General features: G+C 38.4%; 1 protein-coding gene across 1 annotated transcript in view; it reads left to right on the top strand.

Moving 5' to 3' along the window:
• LOC111546654 (coiled-coil domain-containing protein 7) overlaps positions 1–25,103 on the top strand; it is a 218,018-nt gene that overhangs the window by 63,930 nt on the left and 128,985 nt on the right. The window contains exon 8 of the mRNA XM_026446846.1: positions 22,376–22,492. Coding sequence (XP_026302631.1) covers positions 22,376–22,492 — 117 coding nt within the window. The remainder of the gene's footprint in view (positions 1–22,375; positions 22,493–25,103) is intronic.

Below are 25,103 nucleotides of genomic sequence, written 5' to 3'. Positions count from 1 at the left end.
CAGAGCTGAGTTCATTTTCTGGATATCCTTGTTAACTTTCTGTCTCTTTGATCTATCTAATGTTGACAGTGGGGTGTTAAAGTCTCCCATTCTTATTGTGTGGGAGTCTAAGTCTCTTTGTAGGTCTCTAAGAACTTTCTTTATGAATCTGGGTGCTCCTGTATTGGGTGCATATATATTTAGGATAGTTAGCTCTTCTTGTTGCCTTGATCCCTTTACTATTCTGTAATGGCCTTCTTTGTCTCTTTTTATATTTGTTGGTTTAAAGTCTGTTTTATGAGAGACTAGGATTGCAACCCCTGCCTTTTTTTGTTTTCCATTTGCTTGGTAGATCTTCCTCCATTCCTTTATTTTGAGCCTATGTGTATCTCTGCACGTGAGATATGTCTCCTGAATACAGCACACTGATGGGTCTTTACTCTTTATCCAATTTGCCAGTCTGTGTCTTTTAATTGGAGCATTTTGCCTATTTACATTTAAGGTTAGTACTGTTATGTGTGAATTTGATCCTGTCATTATGATTAACTGGTTATTTTACTCATTAGTTGATGCAGTTTCTTCCCAGCATTGCTGGTCTTGACACTTTGGCATGTTTTTGCAGTGGCTGGTACCGGTTGTTCTTTTCCATATTTAGTGCTTCCTTCAGGAACTCTTGTAGGGCAGGCCTGGTGGTGACAAAAATCTTCCTTGTCTTTAAAGGATTTTATTTCTCCTTCACTTATGAAACTTAGTTTGACTGCATATGAAATTCTGGGTTGAAAATTCTTTTCTTTAAGAATGTTGAATATTGGCCCCTACTCTCTTCTGGCTTGTAGAGTTTCTGCTGAGAGATCCGCTGTTAGTCTGATGGGCTTCCCTTTGTGGGTAAGCTGACCTTTCTCTCTGGCTGCCCTTAACATTTTTTCCTTCATTTCAACTTTGGTGAATCTGACAATTATGTGTCTTCGAGGTGCTCTTCTTGAGGAGTTCTTGAATTTGAATATGGCCTGCCTTGCTACTTTGGGGAAGTTCTCCTGGATAATATCCTGAAGAGTGTTTTCCAACTTGGTTCCATTCTCCCCATCACTTTCAGGTACACCAATGAGACATAGGTTTGGTCTTTTCACATAGTCCCATATTTCTTAGAGGCTTTGTTCATTTCTTTTATTCTTTTTTCTCTGAACTTCTCTTCTCACTTCATTTCATTCATTTGATCTTCAATCAGTGATACCCTTTCTTCCAGTTGATCGAATTGGTTACTGTAGTTTGTGCATTCATCACCTATTTCTCGGTCCATGGTTTTCAGCTCCATCAGGTCATTTAAGAACTTCTCTACATTGGTTATTCTAGTTAGCCATTCTTCTAATCTTTTTTCAAGGTTTTTGCCTTCTTTGTGATGGGTTCAAACTTCCTTCTTTAGCTCAGAGAAGTTTGATCATCTGCAGCCTTCTTCTCTCAACTTGTCAAAGTCATTCTCCATCTAGCTTTGTTCCGTTGCTGACGAGGAACTGCATTCCTTTGGAGAGAGAGAGGCACTCTAAGTTTTAGAATTTTCAGCTTTTCTGCTCTGTTTTTTCCCCATCTTTGTAGTTTTATCTACCTTTGGTCTTTGATGATGGTGACATACAGATGGGATTTGGTGTGGTTGTCCTTTCTGTTTGTTAGTTTTCCTTCTAACAGTCAGGACCCTCAGCCCACAGGTGTGTTGGAATTTGTTCGAGGTCCACTCCAGACCCTCTTTGCCTGGGTATCATCAGCGGAGGCTGCAGAAGAGTGAATATTGCTGAACAGCAAATGTTGCTGCCTGATCATTCCTCTGGAAGCTTTGTCTCAGAGGGGTACCCAGCTGTGTGAGGTGTCAGTCTGTCCCTACTGTGGGGTGCCTCCCAGTTAGGCTACTCGGGGGTCAGGGACCCATTTGAGCAGGCAGTCTGTCCATTCTCAGATGTCAAACTCCATGCTGGGAGAACCACTACTCTCTTCAAAGCTGTCAGACAGGGACATTTAAATCTGCAGAGGTTTCTGCTGCCTTTTGTTTGGCTATGCCCTGTCCCCAGAGGTGGAGTCTACAGAGGCAGGCAGCCCTCCTTGAGCTGCGGTGGGCTCCACACAGTTCATGCTTCCCGGCCACTTTGTTTACCTGCTCAAGCCTCAGCAATGGCGGGCACCCCTCCCACAGCCTCGCTACCACCTTGCAGTTAGATCTCAGACTGCTGTCCTAGCAGTGAGCGAGGCTCTATTGGCTGGGTAACCTCTGAGCCAGGCATGGGATATAATCTCCTGGTGTGCCGTTTGCTAAGACCCTTGGAAAAGCACAGTATTAGGGTGGGAGTGACCCAATTTTCCAGGTGCTGTGTGTCATGATTTCCCTTGGCTAGGAAAGGGAATTCCCTTCCCCCTTGCACTCCCCAGGTGAGGCGGTGCCTCATCCTGCTTTGGCTCTCACTGTGTGGGCTGCACCCACTGTCTGACACACCCCAGTGTGATGAACCCAGTACCTCAGTTGGAAATGCAGGAATCACTCATCTTCTGCGTTGCTCACACTGGGAGCTATAGCCTGGAGCTGTTCCTATTCAGCCATCTTTGGTATTTGCATGATGTATTCCTATGATAAGGCCAGTTCTCATGAACAGAATATAGTTAGAATTTTTTGTTCCAGTGTGAACATCTTTTCCTTTTAACTGGAATTTAGATGCATGTATATTTACTGTAAATACTGACATCTTTGAGATTAAATATTCCATTTTTATAAAATTTGTTTTTAGCGCAGTTTTAGGTTCAGTTCACAGCAAAATTGAGCAGAAAGTACAGATTTCCTATATACTTTCTGCCATTCCCCCCACACAGTCTCCCCACTGTCAGCATCCTGCACCAGAGTAAAACATTTATTATAACCAATGAACCTACATTGACACCCATTGACACCACATTATTACCTAAAGTCCATGGTTTACTTAGGGTTCACTGTTGGTGTTCATATTCTGGGTTTTGACAAATGTGTGATGACATGTATATGATCATTATAGTGTCGTACAGAATAGTTTCACTGCCCTAAACATCTTTTGTGCTCTTCCTATTTATTTCTCACTTACCCCTAACTCCTCACAGTCATTGACCTTTTTGTTGTGTCCATGATTTTGCTTTTTTCAGAATGTCTAACAGTTGGAGTCATACAGTATGTAACAGTCTTTTTCTGCTCAGGTTGCCATAACAAAATACTGTAGACTAGGTAGCTGAAACAACAGAACTTATTTTCTCACAGTTCTAAAGGTTGAGAAGTCCAAGATCAAGGTGCTGACTGGTGATGAAGGGCTCTCCTTAGTTGTAGATAGCCACCTTCTCACTGTACCTTCATGTGGTCTTTCTTTTAAGGCCACCAATTCTATAAGATTAGGACTCCACTCTTACAATCTCATTTTACCCTAATTATCTCCATAAGGGCATATGTCCAAATACAGTCACATTAGAGATTAGAGTTTTGACATATACATTTGAGGAATAAAATTCAGATTTGCTTATTTCAACTTAGCAATACACATTTTGAGGTTCCTCCATTTTTTCAATGGCCTGGTGGCTAATTTCCTTTTAGCTCTGAATAATACTGAATACTCTGGATGTACTATAGTTAATATATCTGTTTACCTACTGAAGAATGTTATGGGTTTTTTTCCCAAGTTTTGGCAATTATGAATAAAGCTGCTGTAAACATCCATGTGCAGGTTTGTATATGGACATGTTTTCAATTCATATGGGTAAATATCAAGTACTGCAATTGCTGGATTATATGGCAAGAATAGGTTTAGTTTTTCAGAAACAGCCAAAGTGTCTTCCAGAGTCGCTATGCCATTTTATTTTATTTTATTTTATTTTTTTTGAGACGGAGTCTCGCTCTGTCCCCCAGGCTGGAGTGCAGTGGCTGGATCTCAGCTCACTGCGGCTTTACACCATTCTCCTGCCTCAGCCTCCTGAGTAGCTGGGACTACAGGCGCCCGCCACCTCGCCCGGCTAGTTTTTTGTATTTTTTAGTAGAGATGGGGTTTCACCAGGTTAGCCAGGATGGTCTCGATCTCCTGACCTCATGATCCGCCCATCTCGGCCTCCCAAAGTGCTGGGATTACAGGCTTGAGCCACCGCGCCCGGCCCGCTATGCCTTTTTATATTCTCACCAGCAATGAATGAGGATTCCTGTTGCTACACATTCTTTTCTGCATTGATGTCAGTTTTTTGGAGTTAGGTCATTCTGATAACTATGTAATTGTGTTTCATTGTTTTTTTAATTCACAATTTCCTAATGATATATATATATATTAAACATCACTTTATATGCTTACTTATCATCTGTATGTCTTCTTTGGTAAGGTGTCTGTTAAGTTGTTTTGTCCATCTTTCAAATGGGATGTTTGTTTTAATATTGAGTTTTAAGAGTTCTTTGCATATTTTGGGTAACAGTCTTTTATCAGATATATCTTTTGCAATGTAATTTCCCAACCTGTGGCATGACTTTTCATTCTTTTCACAATGTCTCTACAGAGCAGAAGTTGTTGAATTTTAATAAGTCCAGCTTATCAATTTCTTCTTTGTTGTTGATTGTGTCTTTCATATTTTATCTACAAAGTCATCTCCATGCCCAATGTCACCTAGGATTCTTGTATATTATCTTCTAGAAGTTTTACAGTTTTCCATTTTCTATTTAGATCTATGATACATTTTGAGTTAATTTTTGTGAAGGGTATAAGGTCTGTATCTAGATTTATATTTTATTGCATAGGGATGACTTGTTACTCCAGCATTGTTTGTTGAAAACATATTCCTTTCATCATCAAATTGCCTTTGCTCCTTCATTAAAATTGGTTGACCATATTTGTGTGAATCCAATTCTGGCTCTCTGTTCTGTGCCATTGATCTATTTGTCTATTCTTCTTATAAGACCACACTGTCTTGACTACTGTAGCTAATAATAAGTCAGTCATCTAACTTTGTTCTTCTCCTTCAACATTGTGTTGTCTCTTGTCTTAGTTCCTTTGCATTGCTATAAAGGAATATCTGAGGCTGGGTAATTTATAAATAAAACAGGTTTATTTGGTTTACAGTTCTACAGACTATACAAAAAGCATGGTGTCAGCATCTGCTTAGGGTCTAAGGAAGCTTTCGTTCACAATATAAGGGGAAGGGGAGCCGGCATATTACACGACAAGTGAGGGAGCAAAAGAAAGATGGGAGATGTCAGGCTCTTTTTAACAATCAGATCTATATGAAACTAGTAGAATGAGAACTCACTGATTATTTCTATGAGGACAGCACCTAGACATTCATGAGGGATCTGCCCTCATGATCTGAATACCTATTACCAGCTACCACCTCCAATATTGGGGATCCAGTTTCTACATGACCTTTGGAGAGGACAAATATCCAAATGATATCAGCCATTCTGGGTATTTTGCCTCTTCATATAAACTTTAAAATTAGTTTGTCAATATTCACAAAATAGCTTGCCGGGGTTTTGATTGGGATTACATTGAATCTCTAAGGAAGAACTGATACCTTGAAAATATTGTCATCCTAACTCTAAGCATACAATCTCTCTCCATTTATTTAGTTCTTCCTTGATTTCTTTTATCAGAGTTTCGTAGTTTCCTACTATAGATTTTACATGTATTTTGTCAGATTTATACCTAAGTATTCAATTTTGGGGGGCACTGTTGTAACTGATGTGTTTTTAATTTAAAATTCCACTTGTTCATTGTCGACATAAAGGAAAACAATTGACTTTTGAGGAGGAGACCCAAGATGGCTGACCAGACACAGCCAGGAAGAGCATCTCCCACTGAGAGACCAGACCATCAAGAGGACTGACACACTCTGAGCACGTCTTTGGGAGGAGGGCATTGAGAGTGGACAGAGGGAGGATGTAGACACTGGGCTGAAGGGGTAGGAAGCTGGGAAGCCTGCACAGGGCTGCCAACATCAGGACTCATTCTTGGCCCCCAGCAATTTTTGGGGAAAGGGTGAGCTAAATAGGTGAGGAGTGGTCTTAGCTCACCATGTACCTCCAGAATCCTAGCTGCAGAAGACCCTATTGCCCCAACAGATGTTTGAGCTGGCAGGGAGAACTGCTTTAAGAGGTGGCAGGGACAGGGGTCCAGACTGTGTGGATCTCAGAGGGTTTGGCACTGGAATGGCTACAGTGGAGCATGGCCAGCGATGCCCATCCCCCAAGGCTTGCCATGCTTCTCTAGGTGGCTTTGACCTTTGTTAACTGTCAGGCCTGGACAAAACAGAGCTGTCAGTGACACCGGGCCAGTCTTATCTGAGCACCTTCCGGTCTGCCAGCCTTTCCTGGAGTCCCTGCCTGGCCATGCCTACTTGCACCACAGTCTCCAATGCCCAGTTCTGGTGCTTCCTGGTGGCCACTGCCATAGTGCCTTTGCCAGCAGACCTTGGCTAACCATCAGAAAGCCTCTGCAGAGGGACCCCACCAATGTGCACCCACATGCAGCCTCCTCCCACCACCTTGTCATTGTGCACTAACTTTCAGCCTCCCCATAATGCTTTGCCAGCATGTGCACTTGGATACCATCAGGCCACAGCTGGCATGTGCACGCAAGGACCCCACAGCACCACTGCTGACATGCATCTGCAGATAGCACTATGCTGCTGCCTTGTTACAGTCAGCATATGCACATGTGCAGAATCCACAGTGCTGCTGCCTAGTCACCACTGGCACATGCGGGGACCCTGCTGTCACCAACACCCTGACAAAGCACTTTGCTGGCACCCCCCGACTGAGTGTTATTCTCAGCAGATTGGGAGAACCTTGGCCCTGCAAACATAGTAGGTGTTTAACCTCAGGGAACCAGAGAGAAAAGCCACAGGCCTGGTCCCATATGAAGAAGATTGAAACTGGACCCCCCCCTTCCTTTTACCACATGTAAAAATCAAACCAAGATGGATCAAAGAGTCAAATGTAAAACCTGCAACCATAAAAACCCTAGAAGGAAAACCTAGAAAATACCCTTCTGGACACATGCATGTGCACGTTCATCACAGCACCATTCACAATAGCAAAGACTTAGAGTCAACCCAGATGCCCATCAACAGTGGACTAGATAAAGAAAATATGGTACATATATACCATAGAATAGTATGCAGCCGTAAAAAGAATGAGCTCCTGTCCTTTGCAGCAACATGGAAAGAGCTAGCAGCCATTATCCTAAGCGAATTTATGCAGGAACAGAAAACCAAATACCACATGTTCTCACTTATAAGTGGGAGCTAAATATTGAGTGCACATTTACACAAAGAAGGGAACAACAGACACTGGGGCCTACTTGAGGATGGAGAATGGGCAGAGGGTGACGATCAAAAAAACTACTGTTGGGTAATATGCTCTCAGTACCTGGGTGACAAAAGAATTTGTGAACCTAACTCATGGGAGTTAGGAACCTAATACACAATTTACCCATCTAACAGACCTCCACATGTACCTAAAATAATAGAAAAAAATAAAGTAAAACATGTAACTTTTGTACATTAACCTTGTGTCCTGCAACCTTGCCATAACTGCTAGTCATAATTCCAACATCCCTATTGTATCTGAATTTCGTTGTAATGCTTTCTCTGTTTCTTCACTTTTTTTAATCTGTTAGTATGCATCGTAATATTTTATTAAAAGTCAGACATGATATACTAGGAAAAGAAACTCCAGTAAATAGGTCCCTAATTTTGTGGTGAATAAGTATGAGGGAAAAAAAGTCTTCTCTAATCTTATGGTTAGGTCTCAATCTTTTGGTGATCCTGTGTCCCAGGGCTATGAACTTCTCCAGTGCTTCTCAGTTTTTTTCCCTTCTTATGTGGGGCAGGATGGCTAGACGGGGCTGGAGTTGGGTATTTCCCTTCACATAGGCTTGTTAGGCTCTGATAAAACCTTAGCAGGTTTGGCTCTGGTAAAAAGTATGTGTCCTGAGAGCAGACCTTGTTAAGAAGAACAGATTGTTCTGGCATATTTTGAACTGGTTCCTTTTTCCTCTCCCTCTATTGGGACCATAAAGCGACTTTTTTTCTCCACTATTCATTGTGAGAACCTGGTATAGCTCCTGGAAGCAAAACTCACAAAAGTGTGGAAACTCCCTATAACTGAGCCTCCTTGGAGTTTTAATCCTTCAGATATGTCCTCACTGACGTTCCAGCAACTCAGTAATTGCAGTTCAGGTTTTCTTTTCCTGGTTATAAAGGTTTCTGCTTCATTAAGTTGTGATTCCCTATCTTTACCTGTCTTTCCAGTTTTGGGGGCAGCAGTTTGCCCTGTGACGTCTTTTCTATGAAGTACCTAAGGAGTTATTTTTCAACTTGTTCAGCTTTTGACTTGCTAGGATGGAGTGACAGTTTCTGAGATTTGTACATGTTAGACTGGAAATTGAAAGTTCCATTGAACTTCATGTCTAAAACACCAAAAGCAACGGCAGCAAAAGCCAAAATTGACAAATGGGATATGATTAAACTAAAGAGCTTCTGCACAGCAAAAGAAACTACCATCAGAGTGAACAGGCAACCTACAGAATGGGAGAACATTTTTGCAATCTACTCATCTGACAAAGGGCTAATATCAAGAATCTACAAAGAACTCAAACAAATTTACAAGAAAAAAACAAACCACCCCATCAAAAAGTGGGCAAAGGATATGAACAGACATTTCTCAAAAGAAGACATTCATACAGCCTACAGACACATGAAAAAATGCTCATCATCAGTGGCCATCAGAGAAATGCAAATCAAAACCACAATGAGATACCATCTCACACCAGTTAGAATGGCGATCTTTAAAAAGTCAGGAAACAACAGGTGCTGGAGAGGATGTGGAGAAATAGGAACACTTTTACACTGTTGGTGGGATTGTAAACTAGTTCAACCATTATGGAAAACAGTATGGCGATTCCTCAAGGATCTAGATCTAGATGTACCATATGACCCAGCCATCCCACTACTGGGTATATACCCAAAGGATTATAAATCATGCTGCTATAAAGACACATGCACATGTATGTTTATTGCAGCACTATTCACAATAGCAAAGTCTTGGAATCAACCCAAATGTCCATCTGTGACAGACTGGATTAAGAAAATGTGGCACATATACACCATGGAATATTATGCAGCCATAAAAAAGGATGAGTTTGCGTCCTTTGTAGGGACATGGATGCAGCTGGAAACCATCATTCTTAGCAAACTATCACAAGAACAGAAAACCAAACACCGCATGTTCTCACTCATAGGTGGGGACTGAACAATGACATCACTTGGACTCGGGAAGGGGAACATCACACATCCGGGCCTATCATGGGGGGGAGGGGGGAGGGATTGCATTGGGAGTTATACCTGATATAAATGACGAATTGATGGGTGCTGACGAGTTGATGGGTGCAGCACACAAACATGGCACAAGTATACATATGTAACAAACCTGCACGTTATGCACATGTACCCTAGAACTTAAAGTATAATAATAAAAAAATAAAAAATTAAAAAAATTTAAAAAAAAAAGAATAAAAAAATTTTTTTTTTATCTTCCTTACCACTCTTCATTGCTCTCTTTTGGACTGGTGAGTTATGGCATCCTTCCATTGGTGTCAGTCATTTATCTTATTTTAATAATTTAAACTTTTTTCTAAAATATGTATACCATAAGATAAGCAAGTAATAAATTCATTTGTTTAATAACTAGGTGTATCTATGAAATAGCAGGATTCTCACGTATACACTGAGGAGAACTATTGTCTTTATTTTTATGCTTTAAGTATGTACTATATTTTAATAAGTCAGTGCTACTTACTGTGGACATATAATTGTTACAAAAATTAGAGAAAATATTTTTGTCCGGTTAAACAATATATAGTTTGTCTTTCTTTTATAGTGAACTACAAAAATACCTCTTGTTCAGAACTTGAATATGTATTGAATGAAATACCAAAATGAAAATATTTGAGAGCAAGCATTCTTTCAGATATCTTTGGTTTACTTTTTAAACAATTTTTACTATGAAATATGTTACAGGCAATTTCATAAGACTTATGTGTAAATTTTAACAAATAAGCATTAAGCAAAACTAGGATAACCAACACTTAGGTCAAGAAATAGAGTTCTACTCTCACATAAGATCTCCAGTGTGTCTCTCACAATTTTCTCCATCCTCTCAGTGGCAATAACTATATTGATTTTAAGATAACAGCTTTCTTGTTTCTTCTTATTTTGGTCAAACCATATGTAATTGCCAATATTCAATTATTTTTGACCTATAAGAAAATGACAAATTTATGTGGTTCAACCTAATAGTTTTACCATTTCAGTATGTAATTATAATTTTTGAAGCTTTTAAGAATAAATAATTCTCTAAATATCCTTTCTCATCTTGCTTTTTAAAATTTAATGTAATGTAAAACATGTAACCATATTTTGTTTATTTTCATTGCTGTGTGAAGGCAGTACTGTTTGTTTAACCAGTCTGCTAGTTATGGGTATGTAAGTCAAGTTCTTGTTGGAAAAGAGATAGCGCAAATTGAGTTTAATTTGAGTTTAGTAAAGTGACATACTCTTAAAAAGGAGGAGTGTCCAGCAAAAACATAAGGAACAATTTAATAATAACAATTTAATAATCTCTTAAAAAGGAGGAGTGTCCAGCAAAAACATAAGGAACAATTTAATAATCTCGAGGCAGAAAAAGTGGGATAATGTTACTACCCCTAACCTTGAAGGGGAAAGGAGAAGGAATGGTTACTGGAGACTTAGGTAAAAGAGAGCTCTATGGAGAGAGTAGTGTAATAAGAGGTAAGAGGTCTGGGAAAGGTACATGCCCACTGCCATGATGCTGCAGGGAAGAAACCACGGAAATACATTCCTTGATCTCATTGTATTTCCTCCCTCTGATCTCCTGCCATGATTGCATTGGCTGAATTCACTTGGAAGCCAGAGAGCAAGCAAGCCCATTGATTCACTCTTTGGAGGTTCACTCTTTAGAACATACATTAACTGGAGAAAGTTGGAGAGTAAATCTGGAAGGTAAAAAAAAAGATGTCTTCTCAGCTTACTTCGTTTGGCCTTCAGTATTGTCACCTTGTTTTTCATTCAGGTGATTAAAATGTGTCTCCAACCCAAGAAACATTAAGCCCTATTAGAATCCATATTTCAGAGTAATTTCAATGTGGTTTTACTCCCATTTGTAACCTATAACATTCATTGTTCAACATCAACGTTCTGTATATAAAGTGGCAGAGGATAAAAGGGGGTAGTGGTATAAAAAATAATTAATGGACAGAAATCATCGTCACAGTTGCCATTTCTATAACTAGTTATGAAGGCAATTAATTATAGCTGCCTTCCTCCATCGCCCCTCCATGTTCTCACTAGTCTTTGCCTCCACCTTGACTAGACGATATTTTTTTATCTGGTAAGGTAACCCAAACCTTTAATGTTATGATAGCTAATACCTTGGTGGTTTTCTTAAATTTCTGCCGTCCCCTATTTATCTTGTATTTTGAGCAAGGGAGTATTTAAAGTAGCCCAGTGAAACCCCAGGGATCAAAATTAGTTCTTCTTGCTTCTACTAATTAGGAGAAACGTACTTTTTTCCAATTATTGAGATCAAGCCAGTACAGAAACTTTCTTCTCTCTGTCAATTTATTTAATGGCATGGGATCCCCAAATGGCAAGAGCTTCTAGTTTATTGGAAGCATGAGTATTTGGTGGGAGCATTCTTCCTTTGAGCACCAGGAAGAATGCTTCTGCATGGAGCTTGCTTAATGAAAGTCATTGGGAAATGAAGTAAAAGTTCTTTAAGTGGGTAATTAAAGCATATGTGGTATGAGATTTGTAGGCTATGGCACAGATAGGGCCATATATTGGCATACATTTTAAAGCATACATGACATCCTGTAAATCAAGACTGTAGCCTCTCAGAGTGTTTTCTATCAGAAGTCATAGTAACCAAGACTTCACCTAGCCATTTCACTGTTCCATCAAACTTGCTGCTTCTGGGTAATTGGGGCCAGTGAATTTTATAGGCATGAACTCATTATGACACATCAGTTGCATAAAACATGCCCCTGGTTAGAGATGATGTATAGGATACTATGGCAGTCGAAAAGATATTCTTCAAGTTTATGAACAATAATATTGATAGAAGTGCTACAGGCAGAGAAAGTGATTTAGTGCCTATAATAAATGCCTAACTCACTGAGGGCAGTTCACTCACCTCTCTATGATAGAAAATTTACAGTAGTCCATCTGCAACCAGATGTTTTGCTAATTCTTCTGGAAAATGATGCTATACTTGGAGGCTTAACTTTGGCTTATGCTTTTGACAGTTTCAGCACTCAGCAGTGGCAATGTCCATATTATTCTTGATAGGAAAAACCCTATACCATTAAGTATATTCAAAACCCACTGTCACCATGGCCTCTTGGTACTTAGGTCCATGGAAGAAGCACTAATGTAGCTGAGGCATGAGGTTGACTAGTATTTATAGACAGGCCCTCTAATTGAGAGCTTACACTATGGTAAATGCCTTCCTATGCACTTTTACATGGGGGATGGATAATTTTATACTCTATCATCCTATTCTAGAAAATCATACATAAAACTCTCCAAGACATGCCTGTCACCATTTTTTCAATCTTTCTCCCCCAAGTCTTCAACTGATTACCTGGCCAATTCCATTAGCCTGCCTACAAATCAATGTAAATCTAAATCTCAAACCATCTCTAGTCCCACATATGGTGGAGTCTTAGTTGTACTCCTCACATTTCTGTTCACAAGAAGGATTTCTTCTTACTATTGTCTTTCAGGTTCTCCCTTTCTTGTGACTACAATATAGTGTCAAATAGTGGGTTAATATATAAAAGAGGACAAGCATTCTAATACAAAAATTGGGAAAAGATAGAAATAGGCTTTGAAAAGTTTGCTTCTCAATGTTATTAGTGGGAGTATATAATGCTTTTTAAAACTCTTAATTATTTAAAAATATATCAATGATATTACATATCTGTACCCATAAGATTCTGAAGTATTTCAATATCTAGATTTTTCCTTAAGAGGTAGCACCTTCTCACTTAACCTTGGTCTCAGACCCATGTCCTTAACTTTCCATATTTCTTATTATGTAATTTTTTTTCCTGAGGTTTTTGAGTTGAATGAAGGAGAGAGATGACAACTTGTATTTAGTCCACTGACTTGTTCACATGTTCTAATTTTGTTACAACTTACAAGAGATTAATTGATGGTTATTCAGCTATGCAATTTAATATGGGAAATTACTAGCTTAATAAAATGAAGAAAGGAATATGTCATTGTCTCTCAATATGTTTTATGTTTTTAGAGTAGATGTATTTTCTTTTCAATGTATTTCAAACGTCTATTTTGTAGCTCTGAAAGTGGCTCAGATGATAGGTAAAAGTCTTTTGCCAATAGACTCAAAATCAGAAGATCGGCTTCAAATTAAGAAACACAAAATTGCCCAAGTGGAAACACGTAGTATGTACAATATTAACAAATAACCTTAAGTTATATTAATATTCATATTCACAAGAATAAGTTTGGAATGTGGTCATAAATAGATATCAAACAAACCAGTTTTGATTTTTATATCTGGACCCTTACAGTAATAACAGCAAACATTTTGTTATTAATACTTTTTGAGAATTTATTTTCAAATATTTAATAAATAATCTACAATGAATTTCTATGAGGAAAATACTGAAATACTACTACTATGACTATTTAGGAGATGTAGAGAGTAAGACATGGAGTAACTGCCTAAAGTCACATCATTAGAGATGGATTTCAAACCCGGATAATCTAGCTCTTTGTTCTGTTGTGATCACCCCAGGAAAACTAGAGGAAATCTTAGAAGAATCTGACTATATTTGGCTTTAAAGTAAATAGTGAGATAGTTTCCTCAAACCTCTCATGCAAACTCTTCTTTTGCTCTTGCTATTTCTTTTGCTACCATTTTTCTGTGGCTACCAGAAATTCTTAAATTACTCTTATAGTATGCAATTGTGTTACCTTAACAATTATAGTATGTTCCTCAGTTTCAGGATTTTAACTGACAATACATGTTGATAAATTGATTTTAAAAAATGACATTTACATGTTTTCTTGTTTATTTTTACATAAGTTTCTTTTTTGTGAGTAGATATACATCTGTTCTTGATTTTTTTAAAACAGTGAAACAAATGATTTTTTTAACATGTTGGAGAAAATCTCTTACTAATATCCCAATACCACGTTTCATAATGAAGTGAAATGTTCAATTAAAGTTAAAAATAAGACAAAATTCCTGTTGCTGCTAAAGTATGGTTGTAAAATGTATAACCAATGTAATGAAAAAGAAAACCTGTTGTTATAAATATTAGAAGAAATGATGCAACATGATTATTACTTACAGATTATTAGATTTTTACTTTTAAAGCTTAAAATAATCACATAAAAGAAAACTTAGTATCAATGTGATGTTCAGCAATGTGGCTAACACAAATTTGGCATAGAAAAACAAAAGCATTTCTATATATCTCAGTAGTGAAAAGAGCACAAAAATAATAAAATAACTGATAAATAAATAGGAAATACATGGCCTCATATGATGGAAACAATGAACTTTAATGACTAAAGAAATGTTGACTACATAAGGAGATATTTCATGCTCATCAGTGAAGGACTCTTAAAAATAATGGGTAAATAACTTACTTCCAATCAAAATACCAGTGGTTGTTTATTGCTTTTGGTGTTGATGAAATTTTATAAAAATGATTCTAAAACTTGGCAACAATAACATATTTCAATTTCAAAATAATTGATTAATAAAAGAGGATAGGGCACTGGTACTTGACCTAACTGCATAATAAAAAGCTGCATTATAAAATAATAAACATGAGGGAGGTTTCAAGATGGCTGAATAGGAACAGCTCCAGTCTATAGCTCCCAGTGTGAGCGACGCAGAACATGGGTGATTTCTGCATTTCCAACTGAGGTACCGGGTTCATCTCACTGGGGTTTGTTGGACAGTGGGTGCAGCCCACGGAGTATGAGCTGAAGCAAGGCAGGGTATCACCTCACCCAGAAATCACAAGGGTTTGGGGAATTCCCTTTCCTAGCCAAGGGAAGACATGACAGATGGTACCTGGAAAATCAGGTCACTCCCACCCTAATACTGCACTTTTCCATCGGTCTTAGCAAATGGCACACCAAGAGATTATATCCCATGCCTGGCTCGGAGGGTCCCATGCCCACAGAGCCTCACTCACTGCTAGCACAGCAGTCTGAGATTGAACTGCAAGGCGGCAGCGAGGCTGGGGAAGGGCGTCCACCATTGCTGAGGCTTGAGTAGGTAAACAAAGTGACCAGGAAGCTCAAACTGAGTGGAGACCACCACAGCTCAATAAGGCATGCCTGCCTCTGTAGACTCCACCTCTAGGGGGAGGGCCTAACGAACAAAAGGAAGCAGAAACTTCTGCAGACTTAAATGTCCCTAACAGCTTTGAAGAGAGTAGTGGTTCTCTCTGTACAGAGTTTGAGATCTGAGAATGGACAGAATGCCTCCTCAAGTGGGTCCCTGACCCTGAGTAGCCTGACTGGGAGACACCTCCCAGTAGGGGCCGACTGACACCTCCTACAACTGGGTGCCCCTCTGAGACAAAGCTTCCAGAGGACTGATCAGGCAGCAACATTTGCTGTTCTGCAATATTGGCTGTTCTGCAGCCTCCACTGGTGATACCCAGGCAAACACTGTCTGGAGTGCTAACTCCAACAGACCTGCAGCTGAGGGTCCTTACTGTTAGAAGGAAAACTAACAAACAGAAAGGACAACCACACCAAAACCCCATTTGCACATCACCATCATCAAAGACCAAAGGTAGATAAAACCACAAAGATGGGGAGAAATCAGAGCAGAAAAGCTGAAAATTTTAAAAATCAGACAGCTCTTCTCCTCCAAAGGAACACAGCTCCTTGCCAACAAGGAACAAAGCTGGATGGAGAATGACTGACGAGTTGAGAGAAGAAGGCTTCAGATGATCGGTAATAACAAACTTCTCCAAGCTAGAGAAGGATGTTCAAACCCATTGCAAAAAAGCTAAAAACCTTGAAAAATGAGTAGATGAATGGCTAACTAGAATAAATGGTGTAGAGAAGACCTCAAATGACAGGATGGAACAGAAAACCATGGCATGAGAACTACATGACACATGCACAAGTTTCAGTAGCCAATTCGATCAAGTGGGAGAAAGGGTATCAGTGATTGAAGATCAAAAGAATGAAATGAAGGTAGAAGAAAAGGCTAGAGAAAAAAGAGTAAAAAGAAATGAACAAAGCCTCCAAGAAATGTGAGACTATGTGAAAAGACCAAATCTACATTTGATTGGTGTACCTGATAGTGATGGGGAGAATAGAACCAAGTTGGAAAACACTCTTCAGGATATTATCCAGGAGAACTTCCCCAACCTAGCAAGGCAGGCCATCATTCAAATTCAGGAAATACAGAGAATGCCACAAAGAACTCCTCAAGAACTCCTCAAGAAGAGCACCTTGAAGACACATAATTGTCAGATTCACCAAAGTTGAAATGAAGGAAAAAATGTTAAGGGCAGTCAGAGAGAAAGGTTGGGTTACCCACAAAGGGAAGCCCATCAGACTAACAGCAGATGTCTCAGCAGAAACTCTACAAGCCAGAAGAGAGTGGGGGACAATATTCAACATACTTAAAGAAACAAATTTTCAACCCAGAAGTTCATATCCAGCCAAACCAAGCTTTGTAAGTGAAGGAGAAATAAAATCCTTTACAGACAAGCAAATGCTGAAAGATTTTGTCACCACCAGGCCTGCCTTACAAGAGCTCCTGAAGGAAACACTAAACATGGAAAGGAACGTCCGGTACCAGCCACTGCAAAAACATGCCAAATTGTAAAGACCATCGATGCTAGGAAGAAACCACATCAACTAATGAGCAAAATAACCAGCTAACATCATAATGACAGGATCAAATTCACACATAACAATATTAACCTTAAATGTAAATGGGCTAAATGCTCCAATTAAAAGACACAGACTGGCAAATTGGATAAAGAGTAAAGACCCATCAGTGTGCTGTATTCAGGAGACCCATCTCACATGCACAGACACACATAGGCTCAAAATAAAGGGATGGAGGAAGATCTACCAAGCATATAGAAAACAAAAAAAGGCAGGGGTTGCAATCCTAGTCTCTCATAAAACAGACTTTAAACCAACAAAGATAAAAAGAGACAAAGAAGGTCATTACAGAAGGGTAAAGGATCAATGCAACAAGAAGAGCTAACTATCCTAAATATATATGTGCCCAATACAGGAGGACCCAGATTCATAAAGCAAGTCCTTAGAGAACTACATGGAGACTTAGACTGCCACACAGTAATAATGGGAGACTTTAACACTCCACTGTCAACATTGGACAGATCAACGAGACAGAAAGTTAACAAGGATATTCAGGAATTGAACTCAGCTCTCCAGCAAGTGGACCTCTACAGAACTCTCCACCCCAAATCAACAGAATATACATTCTTCTCAGCACCACATTGTGCTTATTCCAAAATTGGCCACATAGTTGGAAGTAAAGCACTCCTAAGCAAATGTAAAAGAATAGAAATTATAACAAACTGTCTCTCAGACCACAGTGCAATCAAACTAGAATTCAGGATTAAGAAACTCAATCAAAACTGCTCAACTACATGGAAACTGAACAACCTGCTCCGGAATGACTACTGGGTACATAATGAAATGAAGGCAGAGATAAAGATGTTCCTTGAAACCAATGAGAACAAAGACACAACATACCAGAATTTCTGGGACACATTTAAAACAGAGTGTAGAGGGAAATTTAGAGCTCTAAATGCCCACAAGAGAGAGCAGGAAAGGTCTAAAATTGACACCTTAACATCACAATGAAAAGAACTAGAGAAGCAAGAGCAAACACATTCAAAACCTAGCAGAAGGCAAGAAATAACTAAGATCATAGCAGAATTGAAGGAGCTAGACATACCAAAAAACCCTTCAAAAAATCAATGACCCCAGGAACTGGTTTTTTGAAAAAATCAACAAAATTGATAGACCGCTAGCAAGACTAATAATGAAGAAAAGAGAGAAGAATCAAATAGGTGCAATAAAAAATGAGAAAGGGGTATCACCACTAACCCCACAGAAATACGAACTACGATGAGAGGATACTATAAACATCTCTATGCTAATAAACTAGAAAATCTAGAAGAAATGGATAAATTCCTGGACACATACACCTTCCCAAGACTAAACCAGGAAGAAGTCAAATCCCTGAATAGACCAATAACAGGCTCTGAAATTGAGGCTATAATTAATAGCCTACCAACCAAAAAAAGTGCAGGACCAGATGCATTCACAGCCGAATTCTACCAGAGATACAAGGAGGAGCTGGTACCATTCATTCTGAAACTATGCTAATCAATACAACAAGAGGGAGTCCTCCCCAACTCATTTTATGAGGCCAGCATCATCCTGATACCAAAGCCTGACAGAGACACAACAAAATAAGAGAATTTTAGACCAATAACCCTGATGAACATCGTTGCAAAAATTCTCACTAAAATACTGGCAAACCAAATCCAGCAGCACATCAAAAAACTTATCCACCATGATCAAGTTGGCTTCCTCTCTGGGATGCAAGGCTGGTTCAACATACCCAAATCAATAAATGTAATCCAGCATATAAACAGAACCAAAAACAAAAACCACATGATTATCTCAATAGATGCAGAAAAGGCCTTCAACAAAATTCAACAGCCCTTCATGCTAAAAGCTCTCAATAAACTAGGTATTGATGGGATGTACCTCAAAATAATTAGAGCTGTTTATGACAAACCCATAGTCAATATCATACTGAATGTGCAAAAGCTGGAAGCATTCCCTTTGAAAACTGGCACAAGACAGGGATGCCCTCTCTCACCACTCCTATTCAACATAGTGTTGGAAGTTCTGGCCAGGGCAATCAGGCAGGAAAAAGAAATAAAGGGTATTCAATTAGGAAAAGAGGAAGTCAAATTGTCCCTGTTTGTAGATGACATGATTGTACATTTAGAAAACCCCATCGTCTCAGCCCAAAATCTCTTTAAGCAGATAAGCAACTTCAGCGAAGTCTCAGGATACAAAATCAATGTGCAAAAATCACAAGCATTCTTATACACCAATAACAGACAAACAGAGAGTCAAATCATGAGTGAACTCTCATTCACAATTGCTTCAAAGAGAATAAAATACCTAGGAATCCAACTTACAAGGGATGTGAAGGAACTCTTCAAGGAGAACTGCAAACCACTGCTCAATGAAATAAAAGAGGACACAAACAAATGGAAGAACATTCCATGCTCATGGATAGGAAGCATCAGTATCATGAAATGGCCATACTGCCAAAGGTAATTTATAGATTCAATGCCATCCCCATTAAGCCACCAGTGACTTTCTTCACAGAATTGGAAAAAACTACTTTAAAGTTCATATGGAACCGAAAAAAGAGCCTGCATTGCCAAGACAATCCTAAGCCAAAAGAAGAAGCTGGAGGCATCACGCTACCTGACTTCAAACTGTATTACAAGGCTACAGTAACCAAAACAGCATGGTACTGATACCAAAACAGAGATATACACCAGTGGAACAGAACGGAGCCCTCAGAAATAATACCACACATCTACAACCATCTGGTCTTTGACAAACCTGATAAAAACAAGAAATGGGGAAAGGATTCCCTATTTAATAAATGGTGCTGAGAAAATTGGCTGGTCATATGTAGAAAGCTGAAACTGGATCCCTTCCCTACTCCTTATACAAAAATTAATTCAAGATGGATTAGAAACTTAAATGTTAGACCTAAAACCATAAAACCTAGGCATAGAAGAAAACCTAGGCAATACCATTCAGGACATAGGCATGGGCAGGGACTTCATTACTAAAAATACCAAAAGCAATGGCAGCAAAAGCCAAAATAGACAAATGGGATCTAACTAAACTAAAGAGCCTCTGCACAGCAAACGAAACTACCATCAGTGTGAACAGGCAACCTACAGAATGGGAGAAAATTTTTGCAATCTACTCATCTGACAAAGGGCTAATATCCAGAACCTACAAAGAACTCAAACAAATTTACAGGAAAACAAACACAAAGAACCCCATCAAAAAGGGTGCAAAGAATATGAACAGACACTTCTCAAAAGAAGACATTTATGCAGCCAACAGACACATGAAAAAATGCTCATCATCACTAGACATCAGAGAAATGCAAATCAAAACCACAATGAGATACCATCTCACACCAGTTAGAATGGCGATCTTTAAAAAGTCAGGAAACAACAGGTGCTGGAGAGGATGTGGAGAAATACGAACACTTTTATACTGTTGGTGGGACTGTAAACTAGTTCACACATTGTGGAAGACAGTGTGGCAATTCCTCAAGGATCTAGAGCTAGAAATACCATTTGACCCAGCCATCCCATTACTGGGTATATACCCAAAGTATTATAAATCATGCTGCTATAAAGACACATGCACATGTATGTTTATTGTGGCACTATTCACAATAGCAAAGACTTGGAACCAACCCAAATGTCCATCAATGACAGACTGGATTAAGAAAATGTGGCACATATACTTCATGGAACACTATGCAGCCATAAAAAGATCAGTTCATGTCCTTTCTAGGGACATGGATGAAGCTGGAAACCATCATTCTGAGCAAACTATCACAAGGACAGAAAAGCAAACACCGCATGTTCTCACTCATAGGTGGGAATTGAACAATGAGAACACTTGGACACAGGGTGGGCAACATCACACACTGGGGCCTGTTATGGGGTGGGGGAGAGGGGAGGGATACCATTAGGAGATATTTCTAATATAAATGACCAGTTAGTGGGTGCAGCACACCAACATGGCAGATGTATACACATGTAACAAACCTGCACATTGTGCCGATGTACCCCAGAACTTAAAGTAAAATACAAATTTAAAATAAAATAAAATAATAAACATTTAGATGAGTGGAGCAGGCTAGAAACTCCAGAAAGGTAAGCATTAGAATTAGTGATATAAAAAATGATTATTTAATGAATCATATTAAGACAAATCAGAAAAAAAACTAAAGTGATAACTTTATCTTTTACTATTCAAAAAACTGATTTTCTAGGTTATAAATAAGTCCTAGGAAAAATCAAGCAGTGAAAGAAAACATAAATTAGTCTCATTCTTAGGAAGGTTACCCTAGGTATGACTTCATAGATACAAACATAAAGGAAAGATCATTAAAAATTGGCTAAATAGTAATTCAAAATTTCTGTGTACAGAAACACCAAAATCAAAATTAAAAAGCACACATCAAAATTTTGTGACAGTCAAAAGGGTATACATACTTTTATGTAAAAATATTTAACATTTAGATTGTTTCTTTAATAAAAAATATATTAAAAGAGATTTTTAAAATAAATTTCTCCAACAGAAAAATGGACAGCAGATATTTTATCCCTATTGTTAATCAAATACATTTATATCAATAATAAAAAATTCAGTTAAAACCATTTATAAAATAAATACTGTAAGTATATACTATCAGTTGGGAGGGGTACAGAGAAACAGATCTCAGTGTTACAGGAAGATGTAGATAATGTTTAGACATTTGGAGACATCTTTATGAAAATATGTACCAATTATATTAGAAAATAAAAATATATCTATGAGTTTCATTGACATTGAATATGTACAATCTCTCTGACCCAGATATATATACTTCTTTCTCTTTTAATTCAATTTTTTATTATAAAAATTCATAAAACAAATCAATACAGGCAAATCTATTTTTAGTTTTAGTCAACATTGTATGAGTATGTTTGGTCATACAAGTAAACTTAGCAGAAAATCAAAATTTCTACTTTATTGCATTTCTGCGTTATTTTACCAACTTTACCAAAAATGGGTAATTGTTAAAGAAAACGATAATGAGTCACATTCTTGTTTCGTTCATAATTTTAATAGTAATGGCTTTTGGTGTTTCACTAGAAACCAAAATCTTAGATTTTGGGTGGAGACTGAAATGTATTCTATCTTAAGGGAGTAAATGTCTAGGAGTAAATCTATAATTCTACTTTTTCAAAGAGTTTTATCAGGATAGATGTGAAATTTGTCAAATTAACTTCAAATATTAATAGAGATAATTTTTCTCTTCTTATTTGACATAATGATGTATTAATATGTTCCTAAACTTTAGAAATTATAATCTTCTTGAGATTAGGCTATAGTAGGTAAGTTTCAATAGTTATTTCTGTATTTAATTTACTAAATTTTTTTTTTCTTTTAATCTTGGTAGATCAAGATACGGATAAACTGCCAGATAGGAGTTTTACGCCTGAAAGTGTAGAATCAGCTGCAGGACACATGGATCAATTTCAGACAAGTGAAGTTGACCAATACCAAAAATTGAGAAGTATGTATTATATTGATAAATATGTTTTAAAATAATAGACATCGAGCACTTGATTATTTAAAAATATGTTATAAATGTGATTCAGCTCTATTCATGGCTTTATAGTTGAATTTTCCTTTAGGATGAATATTTTAAGACAATTTACCAAAAATTAGAGTTTCAAAGAGTTAATGAATGCTGTAAAGCTATTAACACCACTCTTCTCATATTCTTTAATATTCTAATTCTTATAGTGTATTTCTTAAATTTATTTGGTGAAGGAATCTGCCTTTTTCTTTTTCTTACACTAGTATTTCATGGAGTACCAGTTTGGGAAACACTTTTCTAGGAATTTTATAGAGCTACTAGAGATTACTTAAGTAATTGTGAACAGAATGTTAGAAATATGGACAGTGAAGGCCATTCTGATGAGGTCTTAGAAATGAGGAACGTGCTATCAGACACTGTAGGATATGCCATCCTTGTTATAAAGTGGGAAAGATCTTGACTGAATTGTGTTTGTGTCCTAGTGTTTTATGAGAGGAAAAATATAGGAGTGATAAAACAGGATATTTGGTGGAAGAAATCTCTAAGCCAAGTCTTTAGGGTGCAGCATGACTTCTATTGACTATGTTTAATAAAATGCATTAAAAGATAAATTAAAGACAGAATTTATAATCAGAAGAGAAACAGCATATGAAGATTTGGAAAATTTTCAGACTGGTCAAATTGAGAGAGCTTCTTTGGGAGAGAACACCAAGAGTGTGGCCAAGTGATCATTTGATGAAGAGATTAGTATGGAGAGAAGCAAGAGAGATGGTATTCAACAAGACATTGGGAGAATGACTCTGAATGCATTTACGAAATCATTGGGACTTCCCCTTCCATCAAGGCCCATAGTGTCAAGGCCTGAAGCCCAGAACTATTTCAAAGGTGGGGCCTCAGGTGCCCTTGGGATCTTGGAGCTTGCTGTCCAGTGCCACCTCAAGTCTTTGTTCCCCACTTTCAGACACAGTGCTTCTTAGCCACCCCAGCTGTGGCTCATGAGGGCATAGGTATGGCTCACATCACCCCACCAGAATGTACAAGACATAAACCTGTATGGTGCTATCCATGTAGTACTAACTCTGCAGAGAGTGCAAGAGCTGTGGGGGCATGGCTACCTCTACCTAGATTTCAAAAGATGCTTTAAAGAAGCTTGGGACCCAGATAGAGAACTACCACAGGGGTGGAACCAACACAGAGTGCCCCCAGTATGATAATGCCTAGTGGAGCTGTTAGTACAGAGCCACTTCTGTGATATCCCACTAGGGAAATGCCTAGTAGAGCTGTTGGGGCAGTACTTCTTCCACAACCTCGTAACTGCAGAGCCACCAGCATGCAATACTAGACCGGGAGAGTTGCAGGCACTCAGGCTCAACCCATGAGTGTTACTGTATGGGCAGAGCCCATCAAAGCCATGGAGGCAGGGCTGCCCAGAACCTTAGGGGCCCAACCTCCATGTCAGTGTGTCCAGAAGGCAGGACTTTAAGACAAATAATATTATTATGGAGCCTTAAGACTTTATGTTTGCCCCATTAGTTTTTGGATTTGGTCAAGATCCATTATCCTTTATTTTTTCCTATTTCTTCCTTTTGTAATAAAAATGTCTATCCTATGTCTATCCCACCATTGTATTTTAGAAACATGTAACTTATTTGATGTCACACATTCACAGATGGAGAGAAATTTGCCTCTGGAAGAATCATATCTTGATTCTCACCCATGTCTGATTTAGATGATATTTAGATGAGACTCTGGACTTTAGACTTTTTGAGTTGATGCTAGAACTAGTTAAGACTATTGGGACTATTGAGATGCAATGAACATACTTTATGTGTGAGATGTACATGAATTCTGGAGGACTAGGGGTGGAATGCTATGAGCTGAATGTATGTTTTTCCCTAAAATTCATATATTGGAACCTAAGACCCAATGTGATGGTATTAAGAGGTGGGGCCTTTGGGACATGATTAAGTCACAATGACTCTACCCTTATGAATGGGATTAGTACCCTCCTAAAAGAGGGAAGTCCTAGCCCTTTTGGCTTTCAACCATGTAAGGACACAGCATTCATCTTTGTCACTCTTCCATATGTGTATGTAAGGACACAGATAATGCAGCATCTATGAGGAACAGGCCCTCACCTGACCTTGAAACTGCTGTTCCTTGACCTTGTACTTCTCAGTTCTAAAGTACTGTAGTTAAATGATTTGACCAATATCATCACATGGTTTCTAAGTAGAGGAGCCAATATTTGAATGTGAGATTTCTCTTTTCTAGGTTATTGTGTTTGTCTTGCTTTAGCTTTTAAACTTTGAAGTCCTTATTTATTAACATCATTCCATACTGTTTTTAGTGACTTTAATTCTTCATTCACTATCATCTTCAGTTCTCCAGGACTGTTTTATTTCCATCACACTTGCCTTACTCAGATTTTTCCAGGCACACATTTGAAAAAAGCAAACAACCCAGACCCTCTCAATTATAGAAATTAGATCCATTCACAAAATGTTTAGGTCAATCTCAGCTGGATGTGCAATGCTGGCTGGGTATCCCCCTACATATACTCATACCTGCCCCTGCACTAGGT

Source organism: Piliocolobus tephrosceles, chromosome 9 (genome assembly GCF_002776525.5).
Source record: "Piliocolobus tephrosceles isolate RC106 chromosome 9, ASM277652v3, whole genome shotgun sequence".
NCBI lineage: Eukaryota > Metazoa > Chordata > Mammalia > Primates > Cercopithecidae > Piliocolobus > Piliocolobus tephrosceles.
This window is presented reverse-complemented; position numbering and strand designations above follow the sequence as displayed.